The sequence below is a fragment of the Dreissena polymorpha genome, chromosome 8 (genome assembly GCF_020536995.1).
Source record: "Dreissena polymorpha isolate Duluth1 chromosome 8, UMN_Dpol_1.0, whole genome shotgun sequence".
Classification (NCBI taxonomy): Eukaryota; Metazoa; Mollusca; class Bivalvia; order Myida; family Dreissenidae; genus Dreissena; species Dreissena polymorpha.
In genome coordinates this window covers 68,087,200-68,110,681 of record NC_068362.1, presented here as the reverse complement: position 1 = coordinate 68,110,681, position 23,482 = coordinate 68,087,200, and the positions used below count along the sequence as shown (strand labels likewise).

Genomic DNA, 23,482 nt, shown 5'->3' with positions numbered 1-23,482 from the left:
CCAGCCAGTGTGTAAGCCCCGTTGATTCTGCACCCTGACATCATGGTAAAAACATAGGTAGAAAATTGAAAAAATATGCATGTATACAAAGCATTTACAGTATTTAATTTGGGGAAATTTATTTCATTACAGTATATAAAATATCAAATTACAATATTTGATTATAAAATATACAAATACAACACTGACAATACAATATTACATGGAAATTTCACAGTAAATTATGTATTGCAATCAAAATGATTAAAAAATACCGTACATTCGCGGCCATAAGTCTACCTCGGCCATAAGTCGAGGGGTATAATGTGGCTAGAAAAACTTGGTTTTTTGCCTTGACCCTGCCATAAGTCGGGGGGGTAAATTTCCTCAATATCTCAGACATGTTTAAGTGACGTTTCAGTCATGGTTCTGAGGGCTTTTGCACTGGCAGTTGACATTTTTTTGGATATTAATAATAAGAATATATTTAATACGAAACATTCAACGTTTCAATTATTTATTATCACGAAAAATCTATTTTATTTTTCAAAATCATAATAACATTTCATTGATTATTTCGAACTTAATATATATTTCACAAATCAAAATTAGTTTCCCATTTAACTTAATAACTTTCAGCGTTAATATTATGAGCAGATAATTGACAATTATTTGCAATTAAGTGAATTACTACAAACAATAATTGATCACAAAAATATCACATGCAATAACTTATCACATTAATATCATATACATTTATTTATCACATGCATATCACATTTGTACAGGGAGACTTAGAATTCTATATTGAATTATATATAGGTGTTGGAATAAAATTTAAAAAGGACATGTTACTAAGTGGAAGCATGTACTTTCTCCTCATAATGACCTAAATAAGTTTCCTTTGTTCTCATTTGCAAAATTATGAAATTGCCTTTTTTCATTTTTACAATCTTCATCTTTCTCTGTTTCACGTCTTGTTCTGTTTTACAATTTTCCTACAATCTCATGCTTCATCTGTTTTACTTTTTCCCTGTTTCTTTATTTTCCTCCATTCTCAATCATCCTACATGTAAGTTCAATTAGTGTCTCCATTCTAACTCTTCGTCTACTTCACTGTTTTCCTACATTTTCACTCTTCCTCTGTTTCACTCTTCATATTTTTCACTATTTTCGTACATTCTCATGCTTCCTCAGTTTAATTAGTTTCATTCAGTCTAAGTCTTTGTCAAATTCACCATTTTCCACCATTATCGCTCTTCCTGTTTTACCACTTTCCTCCATTGTAATTCTTCTCTTTATAACTATTTCCTTCATTTACACTCTTCCAATGTTCCCCATATTGTCCTCTGTATCTATTCATCTTTTTTCAAATTTTTCCTCTTTTTTTCAAAATTTCCTCCATTTTCCAGCCTTTCATGAGTCATTTGTCACGCTTTCTGTACCCCAGCAATGACTGATGAAACTTTGTCAATCACTGTGCTGAGGACAGGCTCTTGCCCCAGAGAAGTGTCGCCCCACCGGTCCCACAATCTTGCACTTACAGTAACAACAGAAGCTTGCCTTGCAGCTCCAACACCGGATGAGATTGTTTCTATTCTCTGGTAAACAAAGATGTGACTGTATACAGTATAATAGTAGCAAATGAAAGATTGACTATTTGCCTAATAAATACATGTGTATTCTATTTGTGAATAATTAAAAACACCTTTTGACAAAAAATTTCCTCTTTTAAACTTCAGTTCAATTATCTAAAAGAGTTCAAAAGAGAGTCTAAAAGAGCTCCTATAAAAAAAACACTAATACATGCTATTATGATAGACAAAATAATTATGTACATCTTATCTAATAATGTAGTGGTGTAACATAACATATAACAGTAACAGTTTTTTTATGAAGATAACATTATCTTACAAAATGATACCTACCATAGACAAATAAAACAAGGGCTGTTTGTAAAACATGCATGCCCCCCATATGGGCTGTTCATTGTAGTGGCAGCCATTGTGTGAATACGTTTTTGTCACTGTGACCTTGACCTTTGACCTAGTGACCAGAAAGTCAATAAAATCTGCAAGTCACGATCAATGTACCTATGAAGTGTCATGATCCTAGGCAAAAGCATTCTTGAGTTATCATCCAAAAATCATTTTACTATTTTGGGTCACCTTGACCTTTGACCTTGTGACCTCAAATCAATAGGGGTCATCTGCGAGTCATGATCAATCTACCTATGAAGTTTCATGATCCTAGGCGTATGCGTTCTTGAGTTATCATCCGGAAACCATTTTACTATTACGGGTCACCGTGACCTTGACCTTTGACCTAGTGACCTCAAAATCAATAGGGGTCATCTGCGAGTCATGATCAATCTACCCATGAAGTTTCATGATCCTAGGCGTATGCATTCTTGAGTTACCATCCAGAAACCATTTTACTATTTCGGGTCACTGTGACCTTGACCTTTGACCTAGTGACCTCAAAATCAATAGGGGTCATCTGCAAGTCATGTTCAATGTACCTATGAAGTTTCATGATCCTAGCCCCAAGCGTTCTTGAGTTATCATGCGGAAACCACCTGGTGGACGGACCGACCGACCGACATGTGCAAAGCAATATACTCCCTCTTCTTCGAAGGGGGGCATAAAAACATTTACTTATGTTGTTGAGATGAAATTGTATTCACATTTGAAAAGGAAATACCATTTCATTGCAAATAATGATGAGCAAATAATACCTTTGATATTTGTCTGCTTGCATGCAAAACAACGTTCGGCCTTCAACTGTGGGTCATTAGCAAGACGATCTTTGATTCTTCGTCCCTGAAAAAAACATCAACAAGATTATATGTTTGTGTACTATTATTAAGTTGGGTTTTACTATGGATTGCTGATCTGTAATATATTATTATAGTAGCATTTTAGTATTGCAAATTAAACAAGAGATTGTCAAGCAACATGGTCCCCTACCGGTGAAACTCCACCATTTTCAATTTTTTTGTTATTGTTTTATATTTATTTGTTGCAAACCAGAATTCTTGATGTAACAACATATTGCCATCTATTCATGTTTCAAGTTTCATGAAAAAATATGAAGAACTTTTAAAGTTATCGCAGGATCCAGAAATGTCTGACAGACTGACGGACTGACTGACAGACAGAGCGCAAGCCATAAGCCCCCTCCAGGGACAATAAAACATTATACAATACAAGATGCATGCTATGATTGCTAAACAAGCATTCCTGCAGCTGGTGTCCTCAACTTTGTTCTGGTCAGCACATTCCTGCAGCTGGTGTCCTCAACTTTGTTCTGGTCAGCACATTCCTGCAGCTGGTGTCCTCAACTTTGTCCTGGTCAGCACTTTCCTGCAGCTGGTGTCCTCAACTTTGTTCTGGTCAGCACATTCCTGCAGCTGGTGTCCTCAACTTTGTTCTGGTCAGCACATTCCTGCAGCTGGTGTCCTCAACTTTGTTCTGGTCAGCACATTCCTGCAGCTGGTGTCCTCAACTTTGTTCTGGTCAGCACATTCCTGCAGCTGGTGTCCTCAACTTTGTTCTGGTCAGCACATTCCAATTACTTAATGCTCTACTCACCATTTGCATAACTTGATGTCCTAATTACTATGTGCATTAATGTATGTCCTAAGGGTTGGGGTTTCTTGTTCAGTCCATAAAAAAGTTAACCCTAACTGCTCAATTATTAATTATTTTTGGTAAGCCCGATTGTTTGTGTTCTATCTAATGTTTGATTATTGATGGTCATTGAGCAGTACTGCATATGTTATTTTTTATGTATATTATTTATACATGATGTTATTTTAAAACAAAATTTAAATATATGTTAAATTTACGTATAACAGATAAGGGGTATCTTCCTAATTTGGCATATAGTCTAATTTGATATATAGTCTAATTTGACATATAGTCTAATTTGGAATATAGTTCTGATAGATTTGTTGACACATATAATTGTTATTTAAAACAATCTTTAATTCTTTTCGTAAATCAAGTCCCCAGATTTCAGCATAAAAGAGAAGTATGGGCGTTACTAGTTAATCAAAATGATTTAATTTTTCTTAAGTTAGTATGTCATATTGTTTTTTTACAGACGAAAGTCAATGAAGCTCTTTTTTACTGTGTTATAAGTTATTATTTAGATAGTTTCCGTTTTTACTATGGACATATGAACAATGTAATTGCTTACTCTGGACTAAAGAACAATCGACTACTTAACTGTACAAAAGGACTACCTATCTATAGACCCATACATAATCTACTTCCTTACTATGGATAGATGTACAAGCCTACGTAAGTATGACCCAATGTACTAAAGACTCAAAACTAAAGACCCATGTACAATGGAATACCTTACTATGACCTCATGTACACTTGCTCAAAACTAAGGATACCATCATGTATAATGGATTGTATAGATATGCATAGCTATTGACTCATGTACAGTAGACTCCAAACTAAGGACCGATGTAAAATTTGCTACCCAACTATTGCCCTATATACAAAGTACTACTTAACCATGTATTTATTTAAAATGGATCACTTTATTATTGTCCTATGTTACAACTGAATACATACATGCAGACCCGTGTACAAACGACTAACCAATTCAACTATGGACCTATGTATCGGACAATCTAACATTGACTTCCTAACTACTGACCACAGCACTTAGGACAAACTTACAAAGAAATGCCTTATTACTATGAACTATGGATCTCTGTAAAATTGACAGCATAACAAGAGGTCACTTACCTCGCTTTCTGCCATGTCCCTCTCCCTTGGCCTGTTTGCCTGCATGACAGGAGCCTGGTAGTTGTACAGATAGTGGATACCTAGCGGCATGTCAGCATTGTCGATCATTGTATCCGTGGAAAACGTACTGCATGCAGTGTTGTCCACAAAGTGTTGATAGCCGACAATTGCTTCACCACAGGCAAAACACAGGCTTTGTCCGCAGAGACCGCATTTCACAAAGTTGCAACTATTGGTCAGATACAATGTAAGTGACGGATTTTAAGCCTCAACATGTGCTTGTATTTTATCTGTGAGTAAAGAGAAATTTTGCTACAGATTTTTGTGCTTAATTTTAAAACACATTTGTGCTTGTACACCTTTACAAAAGGAAACGATTCTTTGTTCAGGTCATAACACATTTAATATGCTTGTGATACAAATGATGACTTATTTAATTTAACAGCATTCGTATGTACTTTGCCATAATAGGGGCTTAACAGCAAAAAAGTTCATTAAGTGTATAAAATTTAATTTCTTAGCACTAACCCGCCGATTTTCATCATGGGTGATCTGCATTTTGGGCATTTCTTTGACATCTTCTGAACATATAGATCACTATATCTGTTTTCCTTTCTCTTTTCCATCTCTCTTCTATGTTGCTCTTTGGCTTCTTTGCTAGGATTCCCTGTGACTATCTCCTTCACATCACCAGTAATTGACGCACACTTTTCGCCCTGCAAAACATAACAATAATTCTAGTGTACCCAAAATATTTATTTTATTCTAATTTCATCCACAATGACTTTACCCATTTATGCTTAGTAGACTCTCCCATCCATATAAATTGGATCAATTTATTTTCAAAATTAGGGATGTCTAGTATAATTATTTCTATATTTAGGATATTTCTTACAAAAATACCTTTAAGCAAACAGCTGAGACCCAGATGAGACGCCACATCATGCGGCGTCTCATCTGGGTCTACACTGTTTGCCAAGGCCTTTTTTCTAGAGGCTAGGCATAAATGGGTTAAACAATACCCTGGTTAAAAAACTTAGCTGTATTTCCATCTATTGTAAGCAGGTTACCTGTATATTTTTACTCAAGAAAAATCTGTTAACCTGTAATTTATTTTGCTTTCCAACTTAACATTTAATTGTTCTAGGGTAATTAAACAATGCTTTAACTTATTTTCAACGATAATCTATGACCAGTCTCTGGTGACCACTGGACTGCTTGTTTGAACAAGAGCACCGCATAACGGGTGCCACGCTCGGCTACGGGTGCAGTTTTGAATAAATAAAAGCTTGTCATATTTTTAATTTTTTTAAGGTCACAGTGACCTTGACCTTTGACCTAGTGAACCAAAAATGGGTGTGGCGTGTAGAACTCATCAAGGTGCATCTACATATGAAGTGTCAAAGTTGTAGGTGGAAGCAATTTGATTTTAGAGCCAATGTTCAAAACCTTAACAAAATGTTATGGTTTTAGCATGACACGGACGTCAGACGTCAGACCGCGGACGACACGACAAGCTGGCTATGACAATTTCTCGAATTTTCTTCGAAAACGCCGAGCTAATGATTCATAGTCCATAACAGTTAAAATAAAGGTCAAAGAGTGGATGCAGATATGCTTTGATTAAAAACAGTCGGTGATAACTATGCAAGAAGTATACAAGTTTTAAGTGATTTGAAATGTTGTTAGATGGAAGAGCCCTTCCCAAATCAATTGCTATTGATGCATCACTGAGGACAGATTCACAGAACAGCACAATCATTTTACCAGGGAAGACCCAATACTCTTCAGCAAATTTAGTAAAAAGTGAAAATGACAGGCAATTCATCAATTTGCAAATTATCAAAAATAACTTTTATTAACCAAATTTATCAGGATAAAAACATGCTCCACTCAGTAACATGTATTTTCATAATCTTCATCAAACACATATATTTAATTCAATATATTATTTTACGTCGTTCTTTACATTTGTAATATTTTTGGGATAAAGTATTATGTGCGATATTTATGTGATATTTTATTTCAGGATAAAATATTGGTTAACTGAAATAAAATATTGGTTGTTATAGGATACTTTTTTAAAAATAATTGTTGTCATGAATGTTTTTATAATTTTAAAATGGCAATTTATGATACACCTGTGATATTTATGTTTAAAATAGTCTCGTCAAACATTTTTAGTTTTTACACAGCCAGAGTTCACACAACAGACGCCGGACATCACACAGTCACATATGCTCATCATGTCACTTCGTGACAGAAGTTGAGCTAAAAATCAATTGTTACGGTGAGTGCAGTCTGACGGTTCACTGTCATATTCCACTAGGAAAAAGTTTTCATAAAAAGAAACAATATTTACTCGGGATACATTCTCGTACATTCTGTATGAAACTTAAAATAAAAACTTCTGGTTCATCCAAGTTCTACTTTCGATTTAAATATACTTTAAAATGTTTTTTATTCAATGAAATAGTCAATGTTGAAAACTACATCTTTTAACTTCTTTTTTCACTTGTCCTGTAGAATGAGTTTTGGTGAAATTTACTTTATTTTGTCCACTGCCAGGACCTCAGGATTGCTAGATGAATGCCATTTTCACAATGTTGCTGTGACCTTTTTTTCTTAAAAGTCTGAACAAACTTTATACCTGATGCCATCTCTGCCTGCACTCTGTACAAAATGTGAAGTTACACTGTGGGCATACACCAAGCATCAGGTGCTTCTCTGGTTCACTGATAACGACACAGTTACACCGTGGGCAGTAGGTTACATCATCCATCACGTCAAGGGCTTTCTGTTGAAAGAGACATTTCCTTACTATCCGTTGTCTAAAACGTGCATTATTTTCGGCTATTTAAATCATACATAAAAGCCTGTTAAATACAATCGTCAAAATTTCCAAATTATCAGATAATTATTCTAAAAATAAAGAATTGTGAAGCTGTTATATCCAATTTACTGATATAGTTATGCTTTAGCTTATATTTTCTAGCTTTATATAAGTTTGATCTAATTTTGTAATTCACTTATAATTACAAATTTATCAATCAAAAGTAATACTTGTTCACCAATTTAAAAGTAGAGCTTTGTCACAGACGTGACGAAAACCCTAACATGCAGCATTGACACAGAATATTTTGCATGTTGTCTTCACAAGAAACAGTGGACACCAATGTGCTCAATGTTTAAAACGCACTTTAATTGTCCCCGTGACCTAGTTTTTGACCCGGCATGGCCCATGTTTGAACTTGACCTACACATCATCTAGATACAACTTCTGACCAAGTGTGGTGAAGATTGGATGAAAACAACTTAAATTAGAGAGCAGACACCATGCTGAATGTGTAAAATGTACTAAGTGACCCAGTGACCTAGTTTTTGATCTGGCATGACCCACGTTCAAACTTGGCTTACGATCATCTAGATAAAACTTCTGACCAAGTTTGGTGAAGATGGGTTGAAAACTACTTGAATAAGAGAGCGGACACGATGCTGAATGTTAAACAAGAGAGCCATGATGGCCCTGAATCACTCACCTGACTAACCTTGCTACATCAACTTAAATTCTATCAGACCCATATACAATCCCAAGAAAGATTTCATTAATTAATACATTCTGACAAAATGTCATTAACACTTGTTGAAAACTGTGACCTCTTTCATCTACACAAGGTTTTATTTGAATTGGCCCGGTGACCTAATTTTTGACCCCTGATGACCCATATACGATCCAAAAGTCAGATGTTATCAAGATAAACATTCTGACAATACTTCATTAAGATCAGATGAAGACTATGACCTCTATTGTCGACACAAGGTTTTTCTATGATTTGACCTAGTGACCAAGTTTTTGACCACAGATGACCCAAATACAATCCCAACCCAGATTTCATCAAGATAAACATTCTGGCCAAATTTAATTAAGTTTGGATGAAAACTGTGACCTCTACTGTCTACAAAAGTTGTTTTTTTAATTTGACCAAGTTACCTATTTTTTTACCCTAGACGAACCAAATTCAATCCCAACACAGATTTTAACAAGACCAACATTCTGACAATATTGAATTAAGATCTGATGAAAACTGTGACCTCTATTGTCTACACAAGGGTTTTCTATGATTTGACCTAGTGACCTAGTTTCTGACCCTAGATGACCCAAATACAATCCCAATCCAGATTTTATCAAGATACACATTCTGACCGAATTTCATAAAGATTGGATGATAACTGTGACCTCTATTGTCTACACAAGGGTTTTCTTTTATTTGACCTAGTGACCTAGTTTTTAACCCAGATGACCCAAATACAATCTTAACCCAGATTTCACCAAGATGAACATTCTGATCAAATTGTATAAAGATTGGATGAAAACTGTGACCTCTATTGTCTACACAAGGGTTTTCTATGATTTGACCTAGTGACCTAGTTTCTGACCCTAGATGACCCAAATACAATCCCAATCCAGATTTCATCAAGATACACATTCTGACCGAATTTCATAAAGATTGGATGATAACTGTGACCTCTATTGTCTACATAAGGTTTTTCTTTTATTTGACCTAGTGACCTAGTTTTTAACCCAGATGACCCAAATACAATCTCAACCCAGATTTCACCAAGATAAACATTCTGATCAAATTGTATAAAGATTGGATGAAAACTGTGACCTCTATTGTCTACACAAGGGTTTTCTATGATTTGACCTAGTGACCTAGTTTCTGACCCTAGATGACCCAAATACAATCCCAATCCAGATTTTATCAAGATACACATTCTGACTGAATTTCATAAAGATTGGATGATAACTGTGACCTCTATTGTCTACACAAGGTTTTTCTGCTATTTGACCTCGTGACCTAGTTTTTAACCCAGATAACCCAAATACAATCTCAACCCAGATTTCACCAAGATAAACATTCTGATCAAATTGTATAAAGATTGGGTGAAAACTGTGACCTCTATTGTCTACACAAGTCTTTTCTATTATTTGACCTAGTGACCTAGTTTTTGACCGCAGATGACCGAAATACAATCTTAACCCAGATTTCATCAAGATAAACATTCTGACCAAATTTCATAAAGATTGGATGAAAACTGCTACCTCTATTGTTTACACAAGGTTTTTCTATTATTTGACATAGTGACCTAGTTTTTGACCTAGCGACCTAGTTTTTGACCTCAGATGACCCAAATACGATCCCAACCCAGATTTCATCAAGATAAACATTCTGAACAAGTTTCATAAAGATTGGATGATAACTGTGACCTCTATTGTCTACACAAGGTTTTTCTTTTATTTGACCTAGTGACCTAGTTCTTAACCCAGATGACCCAAATACAATCCCAACCCAGATTTCACCAAGATAAACATTCTGATCAAATTGTATAAAGATTGGATGAAAACTGTGACCTCTATTGTCTACACAAGGCTTTTCTATTATTTGACCTAGTGACCTAGTTTTTGACCGCAGATGACCGAAATACAATCTTTACCCAGATTTCATCAAGATAAACATTCTGACCAAATTTCATAAAGATTGGATGAAAACTGCTACCTCTATTGTTTACACAAGGTTTTTCTATTATTTGACATAGTGACCTGGTTTTTGACCTAGCGACCTAGTTTTTGACCTCAGATGACCCAAATACAATCCCAACCCAGATTTCATCAAGATAAACATTCTGACCAAGTTTCATAAAGATTGGATGAAAACTGTGACCTCTACTGTCTAACAAAACAAATTGTTGACGGTTTTTCTATTATTTGACCTAGTGACCTAGTTTTTGATCCCAGATGACCCAAATACAGACCCAACCCAGATTTCATCAAGATAAACATTCTGACCGAATTTTATAAAGATTGGATAAAAACTGGGACCTCTAACTAACTAATGGGATTGTTTACCCTCGGGACTTCGGTTAAAAACCATTGCCCGAGCACACTGCTTAACATAAAACTCTGCATAAAAAGGTCGAAAACGGCCATAAATTGGGCAGCCCGATTTTACTGGGCTGTACCATTGATATAAATAGAAAACTTTGCAGTGTTGGTGCGGTGCCTTAATAAAAATCTATTGGTTTAAAAATATCTAACCTTTATAAGAAGCGTTAAAAAGACGCAGTACTTTACAGTGGATAGGCCTAACGCTGTTAAAAAGCGGCGTTTTTATTGGTTGATGCACTTTTAAAACGGTGGCACTGATTGGCCGAAATTTCTTATTAAGGATTGCAAGTAGGTCAATCTGGGACCTCTATTGTCTACACAAGGTTTTTCTATTATTTGACCTAGTTTTTGACCTAGTGACCTAGTTTTTGACCCCAGATGACCCAAATACAATCCCATCCCAGATTTCATCAAGATAAACATTCTGACAAAATTTCATAAAGATTGGATGAACACTGTGACCTCTACTATCTACACAAACAAATTGTTGACGGACACACGCACAACGGACGCCGGACATCACACGGTCACATAAGCTCATCATGTCACTTCGTGACAGGTGAGCTAAAAACGCAATAAGTGACCCCGTAACCTAGTTTTTTGGCCCATGTTCAAACTTGGCGCCGCGATCATCAAGATAAAACTTCTGACCAAGTTTGGTGAAGATATTGGATGACAACTACTTGAATTAGAGAGCGGACACCATGCTCAATGTTTAAAACACACTGAGTGACCCCGTGACCTAGTTTTTGACCCGGCATGACCCATATTCAAACTTGACCTAGAAATCATCTAGATACAATATCTGACCAAGTTCGGTGAAGATCGGATAAAAACAACTTGAATTAGAGAGCAGACACCTAAGACGGACCGACCAACAGGCAGACAGACAAGCTCACTCCTATATACCCCCCTAAACTTCGTTTGTGGGGGATATAATAATTCACACTAAAATCAAAATTTTGCAGGTATAATTCATATTCTCACAATGGTAAGAAAAAGATGTGACACTCTACCTGTAGTGCCAATGTCTCATATCGCTCAAAGTCCTCTTTGGAGAGAAGCTCCTTGAGAATTGTGGGATGTAGGTCAGCCTTGCACTTGTACATGGGACAGCTGGGGTTAAACAGGGAAGGTACCTTTGTTAGTCAAACCTGGTCAAGGGAGGTAGAACTAATAGTGCCTCAAAACAAGTTTGTACACGGACAAATGGACTTTCCGATCCATAAATGTGCTCAAAGTTTGAGCAAACTCCACTATACAGTTTAAGAGTAGTTGAACATAACAATATTGAGAACTATACATTCTGTTTAAAACGACAAAGGTCCAAAATTCAGCAAAATCCAGTTGAAACCTAAAGTATTAACTAACCATCATCCACTTATATCATTCTACTTTTTCTAACAGGTTTAAGTCATTTAACCCTTTCCTTCTCAGAAGCAAAGTGAAAATGGCTATGTGCAAACAGCTTAAAACCAGAACAGCCTGCGAGTAACTCACAGTCTGTTCAGGTTTTATGCTGTTTGCTGCTCATCAGTAACAAAGGGTTGAAAATGAAGCCTTAAAAATTTTATTCTAGTAAGAAAGGTCTTTAATTAAATGTAACTTTGTTAGGGACTACAAATGCGTAAAAATATGTATCTAAGTGGTTAAGGGTTAAATACGCTTCCAGTATTTACAGTAGGTTGTGCACATTCCCTTCCTGCACAATGGTCAGGCAATGACTGGAGAGGCAGTTCCGGCACATGTGATGTCCACAATCGGGTAACAGGACAAACTGAGCCCCGGGTCCAGAGTGATAGCAAATCTCACACTCCTGATTGGATCTGTAAAAGTCTCTGAGGCGTTGTGACATATTGTACCTAAAATAGAGATTCATAATTGAGTCAAGTTCTGACAAAACTGGGTTTAATGCATGTGTGTAGTGTCTTTCCAGATTAGCCTGTGCAGTTTGCACAGGCTAATCAGGGACGACACTTTCCGCGTGTATGACATTTTTTGTTTAAATGAAGTCTCTTCTTAGCAAAAATCCAATTTAGGTGGAAAGTGTCGTCCCAGATTAGCCTGTGTGGACTGAACAGTCTAATCTTGGATGACACTTTACGCACATGCATTAAGCCCAGTTTTCTCAGAACAAGGCTCATTCATACATTTGAGCCTCGCTTTGGGAAAATGGGGCTTAATGCATGTGCATAATGTGTCGTCCCAGACATTCCTGTGAAGTCCACACAGTCCACACAGGCTCCACAGGAACAATACTTTTGCCTTAACTGGATTTTAGAGATTTAAGAAGAGACTTCCTATATATAAAATTGCATAAAAATGAAAGTTTTATTTTTGATTAGCCAGTGCAGACTGCACAGGCTAATCTGGGATGACACTTTATGCATAAGCTTAAAGCATAAATTGGCCACAGCAAGGCTCATTTTTCACATTTTTAAACAGTTAATAAGTCAAGGATTTGTTGATCATTTTAAACATTTGGATCAACAAAGTACAAAATCCTGGAAAGAAGATTTTTGTTAACACAGATAAACAGATTTGGTGTTGGATTTTTTATCACTGACAATCAGGCCCTGTCAGTGACAATGTCTAGGGAATCGAGTCATAAAAAATGCCTTCATATTGTGAAAGACAGATCATTACTAATAATAGTTACAAATGGTTAAAAACTTACCTAGTACACAAAAATACTGATTATTCTGCAATAGCTTCCATTCAAATTTATATGACCTTGTTCACAGACTTAACTGACATTTCTATCATTTTTACAATAGAACAGAACTGAAGTTAACCATATAACCCATATGAAGAAGTATTGGTTCTTGCAAGGGGATTCAGTTTCATATTTAAAAGCTGATAACACTAAACAATTGGGTTTATTTGTGGTTTAATAAATAACAACACAAACGAAAAACGATTAGATTACCTAATCATGGTAGTGACGATGTTGTTCAAATCTGTCGTTTCCATGACAACCCTGCAATCATCAATATCCTCGTCCACACTGTGAACACTCACAGACAGGCTGTCAACAACTCCCAGCATGCTATATAAACCATCATCATAATTATTTATTAGATCATCACTATTTAATTTAACTTGTTTCTTTCAAACTATTTTAAGGTCACTAATAATTTCAACAAGACTATTGCCAAGCAATAAAAGTCCCCTAAAGGTAGCTTTTTTAAGAGAGATCTATCCATTCATGTTTCAAGTTTCATGAACAAATTAAAGAACTTTTAAAGTTATCGCAGGATCCACCATTTTCAGCAACATTTCAAGTCTATTTTTTGCCATAGCAACCATATTTCTTGACATAGGAACAAAAATTAATGACGTGCATAATCTCCATATTGCCATCCGTCCATGTTTCAAGTTTCATGAAAAAATATCAAGAACTTTTAAAGTTATCGCAGGATCTACCATTTTCAGCAATATTTCTAGTATATTTGTTGCAATAGCAACCAGAATTCTTGACATAGGACCAAAATGAAATGGCGTGCATAATTTCCATATTGCCATCTGCCCATGTTTCACGTTTCATGAAAAAATATGACGAACTTTTAAAGTTATCGCAGGATCCAGAAAAGTGTGACAGACTGATAGACACACAGAGCACAAACCATAAGTCCCTCTCCGGTTTCACCGGAAGGGGACTAAAATAGCTTAGCCAACTGTAGCGTCATATATTTTTTGAAAAACAGTTTAGAAGACATAGATCTCTTTATCCAAAGTCAAATTAAATAAGTTGGATTGTGCAACCATGTGCAAGTGTTTTACATTTAAATATAAAACCCTGTTTGTTTTAATTGTTGCTTTTCAACAGTATTTCAGTCATGTAACAGCAGTCAGTTAACAAATTCGAATTTTCATCAGTACAATCGTTAACCAGTACTAATGCACATCCTTAGGACAGTAGCTGCTCCCCAACTTCAATCACTGATTGAAGGAGGATGGCCCTTGAAGTCAAGACATTATTTTTGTACAAATGCCCATATAATTTAGGTGGCCAGGCTGGCAAAGAATTAGGAGATCCTCATATTTGTACTCCAGCGTTTACCAATGGACCTACTTGGCTAAATCATTTTTAAAACAGCATTTAGTGGTAAAGAAGGATGCACACCACAAAATAACCTGAGACTTAACTCCACAATACTTACCTCAGCACATTCTCCGTCAGCCAGTCTATCCACGTGTACAAGACCGGCATACAAGGCGCTGAGCCATCATGGCTGCCAGTGTCCCACATTTTGTCAAGCTCATGGCAAACAAGCGTGAGCTGCTGGGGGGACATCCAGGGGCAAGCAACTGCGTAGATTGGGGGCTCCTGAGATGGGTAGGACTGGGGCAGAGTGACGTGAAGACATATCGGGGGCAGGTAGTCAACAGCGAATTCCCATATCATCCGCTGGCCTAAATTAATTGATCATATTGTTCAGTTTTGTTTTAATTGAAACCTTTTAAGATAAATAAAATCAAAAGCAAACTCAACTAATAAAGTACTAAGAGTTTTTCGTTTTGGATTCATCACATGTGAAAAGAGAGAGAGTGAAACACATGCATGAGCAAGAATTAAGTCAACATAACTGCTACATGAAACTTAATAAATAACAAGAGCACCGCCTTGCGGGTGCAGACTATCTATTTTTCTTTTTAAAGGTGAAGGGAACTATCTCAATAATTCAATCAAACAAGATATGTGTTTGTCAGAAACACTATGTCGCCTTCTGCGCCGCTTTGAATTATTTTTTTTGTGACCTTTGATCTTGAAGGATGACCTTGACCTTTCACCACTCAAAATGTGCAGCTTCATGAGATACACATGCATGCCAAATATCAAGTTGGTATCTTCAATATTGCCAAAGTATTCATAAAATGAGCGATTTTGGCCACATATACTTGACCTCTGACCTTGAAAGATGACCTTGACCTTTCACCCCCAATATGTGCAGCTCCATTATATACACATGCATGCCAAATATCAAGTTGGTATCTTCAATATTGCCAAAGTATTAATAAATTGAGCGATTTTGGCCACATATATTTGACCTCTGACCTTGAAGGATGACCTTGACCTTTCACCACTCAAAATGTGCGCCTCCACGAGATACACATGCATGCCAAATATCAAGTTGCTATCTTCAATATTGCAAAAGTATTCATAAAATGAGCGATTTTGGCCACATATATTTGACCTCTGACCTTGAAGGATGACCTTGACTTTGACCTGTCACCATTCAAAATGTGCAGCTCTATGAGATACACATGCATCCCAAATATCAAGTTGCTATCTTCAATATAGAAAAAGTTATTGCAAATGTTAAAGTTGGAGCAAACAGACCAACATACAGACAGGGCAAAAACAATATGCCCCACACTATAGTGGGTGGGGGGACATAAAAAGATGGATGGGTGGGGTGGAGAGAGGTGTATAGTGTGGGTGTGTGGTCATTTATTACATTATCTTCTAAACATAAGAAATAACAAGAGCTTCAGAGGACAGCGCGCTCGACTATTAGAGTGCTTGACAGTATAACGTAAGCCATCATGGGGAAATTGTTCATATTCAATAATATATAAGACGATCTTTCAAAAATAAAAAAAGGGTAGGGGGTAGGGGGGGTGGAGAGGGGGTATAATGTGTGTGTGTGGGGGGGGTAATTTATTAGATGATGTTTAAAAAAAAATTGGGGTGGGTGGGGGGTACGGGGTGAAAGGGGGGTATAATGTGGGGTCAGGTAATTTATTAGATGATGTTAAATAAAATTGAGGGGGGGGAGGTTTGGGGGGGGGGGGTTTGGAGGGGGGAGGAAGGGATTCTGGTAGGGGCATGGGGTATTGTTTGGGTGGAATCCATTGTGGTATTCAGGTAAGTGTTGTTTTGTCAAAGTAATAATAAAATATGATCATAAATAAAGAAGTTATGGCAATTTAAGCAAAATGTTCAATTATCTAAGTGTAAAAGGGGCCATAATTATGTCAAAATGCTTGAAACAGTGGTCTGCTCTTGTTTATAGGTTGGGGTCATGTTGGTTAACAAGTAGTTAACATATAAAAGCAATATGTCAAAGGTTATAGGAAATATTTGGGGTAGTACGCAAACTTTAACATAGATTTATCAAAAATATGCATATTCTAATTATAAAAGGGGCAAACATTATGACAAAATGCTTTATAGAGTTGTCTGCTCTTGTTTATAGGTTGGGGTGATGTTGGTAAACAAGCATGCGTAATATAAAAGCAATATGTCAAGGGACAATGAAAATAAATGGGGTAGTACGAAAACTTTAACATTTGCTGCATATTCTAAGTGGAAAAGGGGCCATTATTATGACAAAATTCTTGATAGAGCTGTCTGCTCTTGTTTATAGGTTGGGGTCATGTTGGTAGTTGGGGTCATGTTGGCAAACAAGTATGCATAATATGAAAGCAATATGTCAAGGGACAATGAAAATAAATGGGGTAGTACGAAAACTTTTACATTTGCACGCTAACGGCACGGCACTGCACGGAACGCTGACGCCGGGGTGAGTAGGATAGCGCCACTATATATATTTCATATATAATAGTCGAGCTAAAAATGCAAAAACAAAATAAAAATAATTTTTTTTTTGGGGGGGGGGGGGGGGGGGGGGGGGGGGGGGGGGGATTCTTGGGTGGGATAGTTGGACAGTCTTTCAAAAATAAAATAATAAAAATAAATATTATTTTTTTAACCATGTTTCAAAAAAAAAAAATGGGGGGGTGGTTGGGTGGGGTCAGAGGTAGTCTCATTTATAAGACACGCAATGAATTTAGAGATACTTTTTATATGGGCTGAATTCTTTGGAACGTCTCATTGGGGAATAGTCAAAAATGTGTTGGAAACCAGAAAGTTTAAATTTTCATCAATTTGCGTAAAATTGCAAAATAACATTACCAACTCATTCAGTTTTGGTTCAGAAGTCCATTTTTACCTCAAATATCGTCGAATTGAAGTTAAAAAGGCATAAATTCTTCAGTTAAACTTCTGCTTAAATCGCAAAACAATCACTGACCTGTAGCCATGTGATGAAACTGATTTAAATATGAACCAATCAGAAGAAGGCATTACGGTGTAACGTGAACGCGTAATTTTATTTTACAAGAGCATTTAACACTGACTTTTACCTAACTAGATCTAGTATGCCAATCTTTGTCCATTTAATAAGCATATGTTCAAAACAGATATGGTGCAGTTTCTATTCACTCTTCTTCGTTTCAGCAAGTTTTTATGCATGTCTTTTTCACACCTCTGTCTGTGTTGTTTTATGTACTTACATTCTAGGTTACATGTACATAGGACGGTATACTGTACGATTTTTATCAATATTATTTATGTACAGTATAAAAATAAAAGATGTAATTTATTTCAGAACTTTTTAATTGTCACTTTAGAAAAAAAACAATGCTAAATTAATCCAGAAAAGTATAATAACATCGGTTTACTATGTAACGCTCTGCACCACAACAGACGAACGCAAACTGTATTTTACGCTGTTTATTCTTCCGCATTTAAACCAGATGCTTTAAATCGAGGTCGTATTATCGATTTATATCTACACAGCGAGCGAATCGAGAGATAATGAAAAATTTAATAGTGGTTGGATTTAAATTGATCAGGTGTCCAAATTTCAAAGTGTCATTACATAATTTTTACGGAACATTATCGAGAAATGAATTATCTACACAGGTATGTAAAGATTATTGCAATCCGTAGATATTAAGTGTCTTATATCGGGGCTTGAATGTTGCGCACAAAATCCTTGCTCAACAATAAAGACAAAGAAGGAAAACAATTCCCACCATTAATCGAATGGTTCAGCCGTTGGACGCTCCAAATATTACCAATATAAAAAGAAGCTTATATTTGAGAGCGTCCACAAGTTGGACTAGGGTTGGGGGGGGGGGGTATAGTGTAAGGGTGTGGTCATTTATAAGATGATCTTTCAAAAAAAAAAAGGAAAAAAATAATAACAAAATTTGAGAGGGGATTCGGGGGGGGCATGGGAATGGTTTGGGTGATGTCTATTGTAGTATGTCATGTAAGAGTTGTTTTGTCAAAGTATCAATCAAATCTGATCATAAATAACGAAGTCATGGCAATATTTGCAAAATTAAATTATTTTACCTTGAGAGTCAATGTCATTCAAAGGTCAAGGTAAAATTCAACTTGCCAGGTACAGTAGTACCAGTACCCTCATGATAGTATGAAAGTATTTGAAGTTTGAAAGCAATAGCCTTGATACTTTAGAAGTAAAGTGGATGTAACACAAGTCGAAAAAGGGCCATAATTCCGTCAAAATGACAACCAAATTTATGCAACTTGTTCCCTACAGTCCCCTTATGATAGTTTGTGAGTGTTCCAAGTCTGAAAGCAATAGCTATTATACTTTAGGAGTAAAGCGGCCCAAAACACAAAACTTAACGAAATTTTACGTTTTCTAAGTATAAAGGGGCCATAATTCTGTCAAAATGCCAGTCAGAGTTACATAACTTTGCCTGCACAGTCCCTTATGATAGTAAGTAAGTGTCGCAAGTATGAAAGCAATAGGAATAAAGTGGACCTAAACACAAAACTTAACCAAATTTTCAATTTTCTAAGTATAAAAAGGGCACATAATTCTGTCAAAATGCACGCCAGAGTTACCTAACTTTGCCTGCCCTGTACCCTCATGATAGTTAGTAAGTGTACCAAGTTTGAATGCAATAGCTTGGATGCTTTATGAGAAAAGTGGACCTAAACACAAAACTTAACCAAATTTTCAATTTTCTAAGTATAAAAAGGGCACATAATTCTGTCAAAATGCACGCCAGAGTTATCTAACTTTGTCTGCCCAGTCCCCTCATGATAGTTAGTAAGTGTACCAAGTTTGAATGCAATAGCTTTGATACTTTATGACAAAAGTGGACCTAAACATAAAACTTAACCGGACGCCGATGCCGACGCTGACGCCAAGGTGATGACAATAGCTCATTTTTTTTTTTTTTAAATAGATGAGCTAAAAATTATCAATCAGTACATGTACCAGACTGTGATCTGGATAGCTGGACACCACTACTATTAACTGTACTGTCACCATTCTGATCAATTGTTTGATACACGGCCACATGGATCTGGTTTGGACTGAACACAGGTACATTCAGCTGAAAGTCAGAAAGTAGGATCTTAAAATGGGCTGTATGCAGACAACTTATTTATTACATAAATACATTATAACAGGGTTCACATTCCATATGCCAAATTTTCCATTGACTGCAGCATATTCTCTTCGTGTATTACAAATAAGAGCTGTCTCTACAGGGCCCTCAATCGATCAAATCTACGGCCGAATTTCGGCCGCAGTCCCCCACCTGAAAAGTATACTTTTGTCCCCTTTTGGGGGGAAAAATTCCCCCTGATTAAAAATAAAACATTCTTTTTTTTTTAAAGATGTGTCTCATGATTATTATATCTTAATTCTATTTCAATTTAATCTTGTCATACCAAATATGAAGTTTACATCTGATGTGACATAGAAGTTATGAGCATTTTTCGAAACCTACACAAAAAGTGTGACGGAAAGACAGACGGAGAGACGTACAGACAGATGGACAGTGCAATCAATATATTCCCTCCTTCTGGGTCGTAAAAAACATACCTGTTGTAAAAAAACACAATTGAGGTATATTACAAAGAAGACTGTGCCAGCTTTATTTGCAATTACTGGCTTTGAAACAAAATGATTTTCCTTAAGGTATGATTTAAGTTTGTTGTATTTAAATATAGAAAGTTATTGAAACAGCAATTGTAAAAAAATTGTTTTATTAATTTATAGATGTAGCCTTACCTTCAACATAGTGAGTGCTATCTGGGAACCATCCCCTGGGCTTGCCTGAGAAAGAATGTCAAGTTTTTCATCCTCCCCATCAAAGATCGACTTCAGGACTTCAATCTGAAAATTACAAAGCATCTGCATCATTTATCAAATTGAATGCTTTTTGTTGCTTTTTCATTTTAAGAAGTTGTTCTGCGAAGCGCTGGGCATCAAACAATCCATTCTCTTGAGCAAAACTGACAGTTTGGGTTTCCATAAATCAATACAGAAGGGATTCCTGAACTATCAAAGTTTCCAAGGAATAAAGTTGTAAGCAATAGTGACCTTATTAATTGGTTCTGTTGGTTTACTATGATGGAAGATATGTGAAGTTTTATAGAACTTTAAAGAGTCTATATATGAAAAGTGATAAAACAACCTTTTTCTTGGTCAGACGACTTTTTGGTGTCTAAATTAAGGGTGATCTAAAGAAAGCTTTTACTTAAAAGAGTTCAATACCAGAAAACACCATTTCCACTACGCCGCAGCCACCAAACCATTTTGGAATTCTAGAAGCTAAAAAAGCACAAAAATATAAAAAATAAGATCTAAAAGCTTGGCAGATGTAAAATGCTTCATCAAGCACAAAATGAAATTAATTTGTTGGATACATTACTTTTTTATTGAAACATTTTAAATGTTTTGTGCACAATGTCTAAATTTATTTTATCAAATAAGCCTTTGCCTGTAAATAAGGGAGACCTATTTTCGTATTACATTTTATACATTTTTTTGAATGTGGATTATGAGGATACTTTGATATCTATTTTTGTACCTGTATATGTGTATTTTCTTAACACTGAATTAAATTTATACTTAATATTTTGTTACAATTATTTGTTTAAAAGAAAATAAAATCATTTCAAATCTCATTTAACAGCAGAGATTCCAAATTGCATCTGCAAACGAGCCCCATATTTATTGCCAGTGCCAGGAAAACATTTACTACAGCAGAGATTACCTCTGCCCATTTTCTCAGGAGTGTTGTTTTAATGGGCCATTTAACCTTACTACATGTATATCAAATAATCATGCAATAATGAATGCTCAATTTCAATACGGGCAAGTCTAATGGCTACTGACTGTCCTTTTCAATGTTCAACTTTGCACAACCTGTAAATTGGAAACTATTGGAAGAAACTCCTTTTTCCAGTCATCTTGTACATCTAATTGATTTTAATCAGTCGACTTCTGGCACAAAGTAAATCATTAAAAGGAGTAGAATGAGACATCTGTGATTAGGCTGAGCTATGTATTGCTGTTTCATTACATTATTTAAAGGAAGTACTAAATACACATGATGTTTACTTTGGTTCTGGGTTTTCACTCTTTGGCTGGGCAACCAAACTATGTGGTGAAACTCAGTGATCTACATATGAACACGACGTACATTTTTTCAACTTTTTTAAATAGTAATGATATATTATAATTATTTGATCTTGATCAGTCAAACTGCTAATTTCAATTACTGTTTACTGTGTTCAAAGACCTCATAAATAACACTACAGTTTAGCAAAAATGTGTGGCTGATAGCCCTGTTATAGACACATAAATTTAGGAACTTATTGACTTGTGCAATTGTGGGCCAATTTAGGCTGAAATGTGGACAATGGAAACTATTTTTATGTTTACATAAATTGAACCATAAAAATACCTCTTCATTTTGTGCCTGCTGGTTTTCATGTAATTCAGCTTCAGTAAGGTTAGAATAGCATTCAGGAATACCGCCAACAGCCATTATGGAAGATTCGTCTTCAGCAAACCTGGTTGATCGCCTTAGCTGGCAGTCTGTATTAATATTGTCATACCATATATTACAAATGTTGTTTTGTTACGAGTCTTGGCATTATTGTACATAAGTAATTTCGTTTATCAATCATTATATATATTCCATACAGCATATTTTAAACAAACACTTATTGAACAAATAAACCCGGATTGTTTTGACAGATCGCGAAAATACATTACATTTTCGGAAATGCCTATATCATGTAAATAAATTGTTATGTATGGTTGTCAATCAGCCCCCCAAATATATTTTTAACAATTTCATGATGTTTCATTACATTATTCGTATGTTTTAAGTTACGTTGATTAAATTATTTCACAACGACAAGAAATAAACAAACCTTCTGGTAGTGTTGATTGTAATCGACTAAGGCTACACAACACTAACAATTTTGAGTTATGAATTTAGTTTGGTCTAAAGCTGCTTACCAGCCTATTCAACTCTTTTGTTAAAATGTGGGTTCTTTCTTATTTAAGATAACACAAATCTGTAGCAAATTGTAATGGATCCATCTCATCTCACCTTTGCCTGTGGTCCCATCTGGGACATATTCCAAATCAAATAAAATAAAATCAATATTTATTTATTGTCGAGTCTCTCCAGCAGCCAACATGTTTGGCCCATCTGCTTAGCATCTGCATCCAAGTCACAGCGTCAGGTGTTTCTAGTCCGCCTTCTCTTCCTTTTTGCCTTAGGGGTTCCATGTGAGATTCCACATGCATTGATCTATAGTGATTCATTATTGAACTGTGGCTGTTTGTTACATGGAGAAGCAATATGGTGATAAATCAGCAAAATAATTTATCCTGTACAACACGACTACACCAACATTCATTTGAGTTGCATAAGCCAAATGTCATAGTACTGGTCTATGAAGATCTTTCAATGAAAGACCAATCAATTTATAAGTGCACTAGATTCTATATTTGTATTATATTAATTGTAATTGTAATGCTTTTTATTGCATTTGAATTTGTATATGAATGTTCCCAGCAAACTCACAAGTTTCTAGCATATGCAAACATATCCCACATTTTTTTATATATTTATAAATAAAAAGGATTTTAAACCAAGATTATCTAATACTTTTATTTTTCTTAAATACAAAAACGGTTCCCAC

The 23,482-nt window shown here is 35.7% G+C and overlaps 1 protein-coding gene across 1 annotated transcript; it reads right to left on the bottom strand.

Moving 5' to 3' along the window:
• Positions 1-88: 88 nt before the first annotated feature.
• LOC127840950 (E3 ubiquitin-protein ligase RNF14-like) lies at positions 89-22,719 on the bottom strand. The gene is made up of 13 exons (XM_052369413.1): positions 22,703-22,719; positions 22,228-22,361; positions 20,547-20,651; positions 19,746-19,863; positions 14,859-15,111; positions 13,625-13,744; positions 12,375-12,557; positions 11,712-11,811; positions 7,399-7,545; positions 5,277-5,464; positions 4,749-4,977; positions 2,717-2,801; positions 89-1,580 (listed from the first exon to the last, which is right to left on the bottom strand). Exons 2-13 carry the CDS (start codon positions 22,309-22,311, stop codon positions 1,450-1,452), a joined length of 1,743 nt encoding a protein of 580 aa, XP_052225373.1. The 5' UTR covers positions 22,312-22,361; positions 22,703-22,719; the 3' UTR covers positions 89-1,449.
• Between the last annotated feature and the right edge of the window lie 763 nt (positions 22,720-23,482).

Coding starts and splice junctions, on each gene's coding strand:
- LOC127840950 (XM_052369413.1), bottom strand. CDS start 22,311: ATGGCTGTTGGCGGTATTCCTGAATGCTATTCTAACCTTACTGAAGCT. Junction 15,112..19,745: donor GCTATCCAGATCACAGTCTG/GTACATGTACTG, acceptor CAATTAATTTAG/GCCAGCGGATGATATGGGAA. Junction 13,745..14,858: donor CTGACGGAGAATGTGCTGAG/GTAAGTATTGTG, acceptor TGGTTTATATAG/CATGCTGGGAGTTGTTGACA.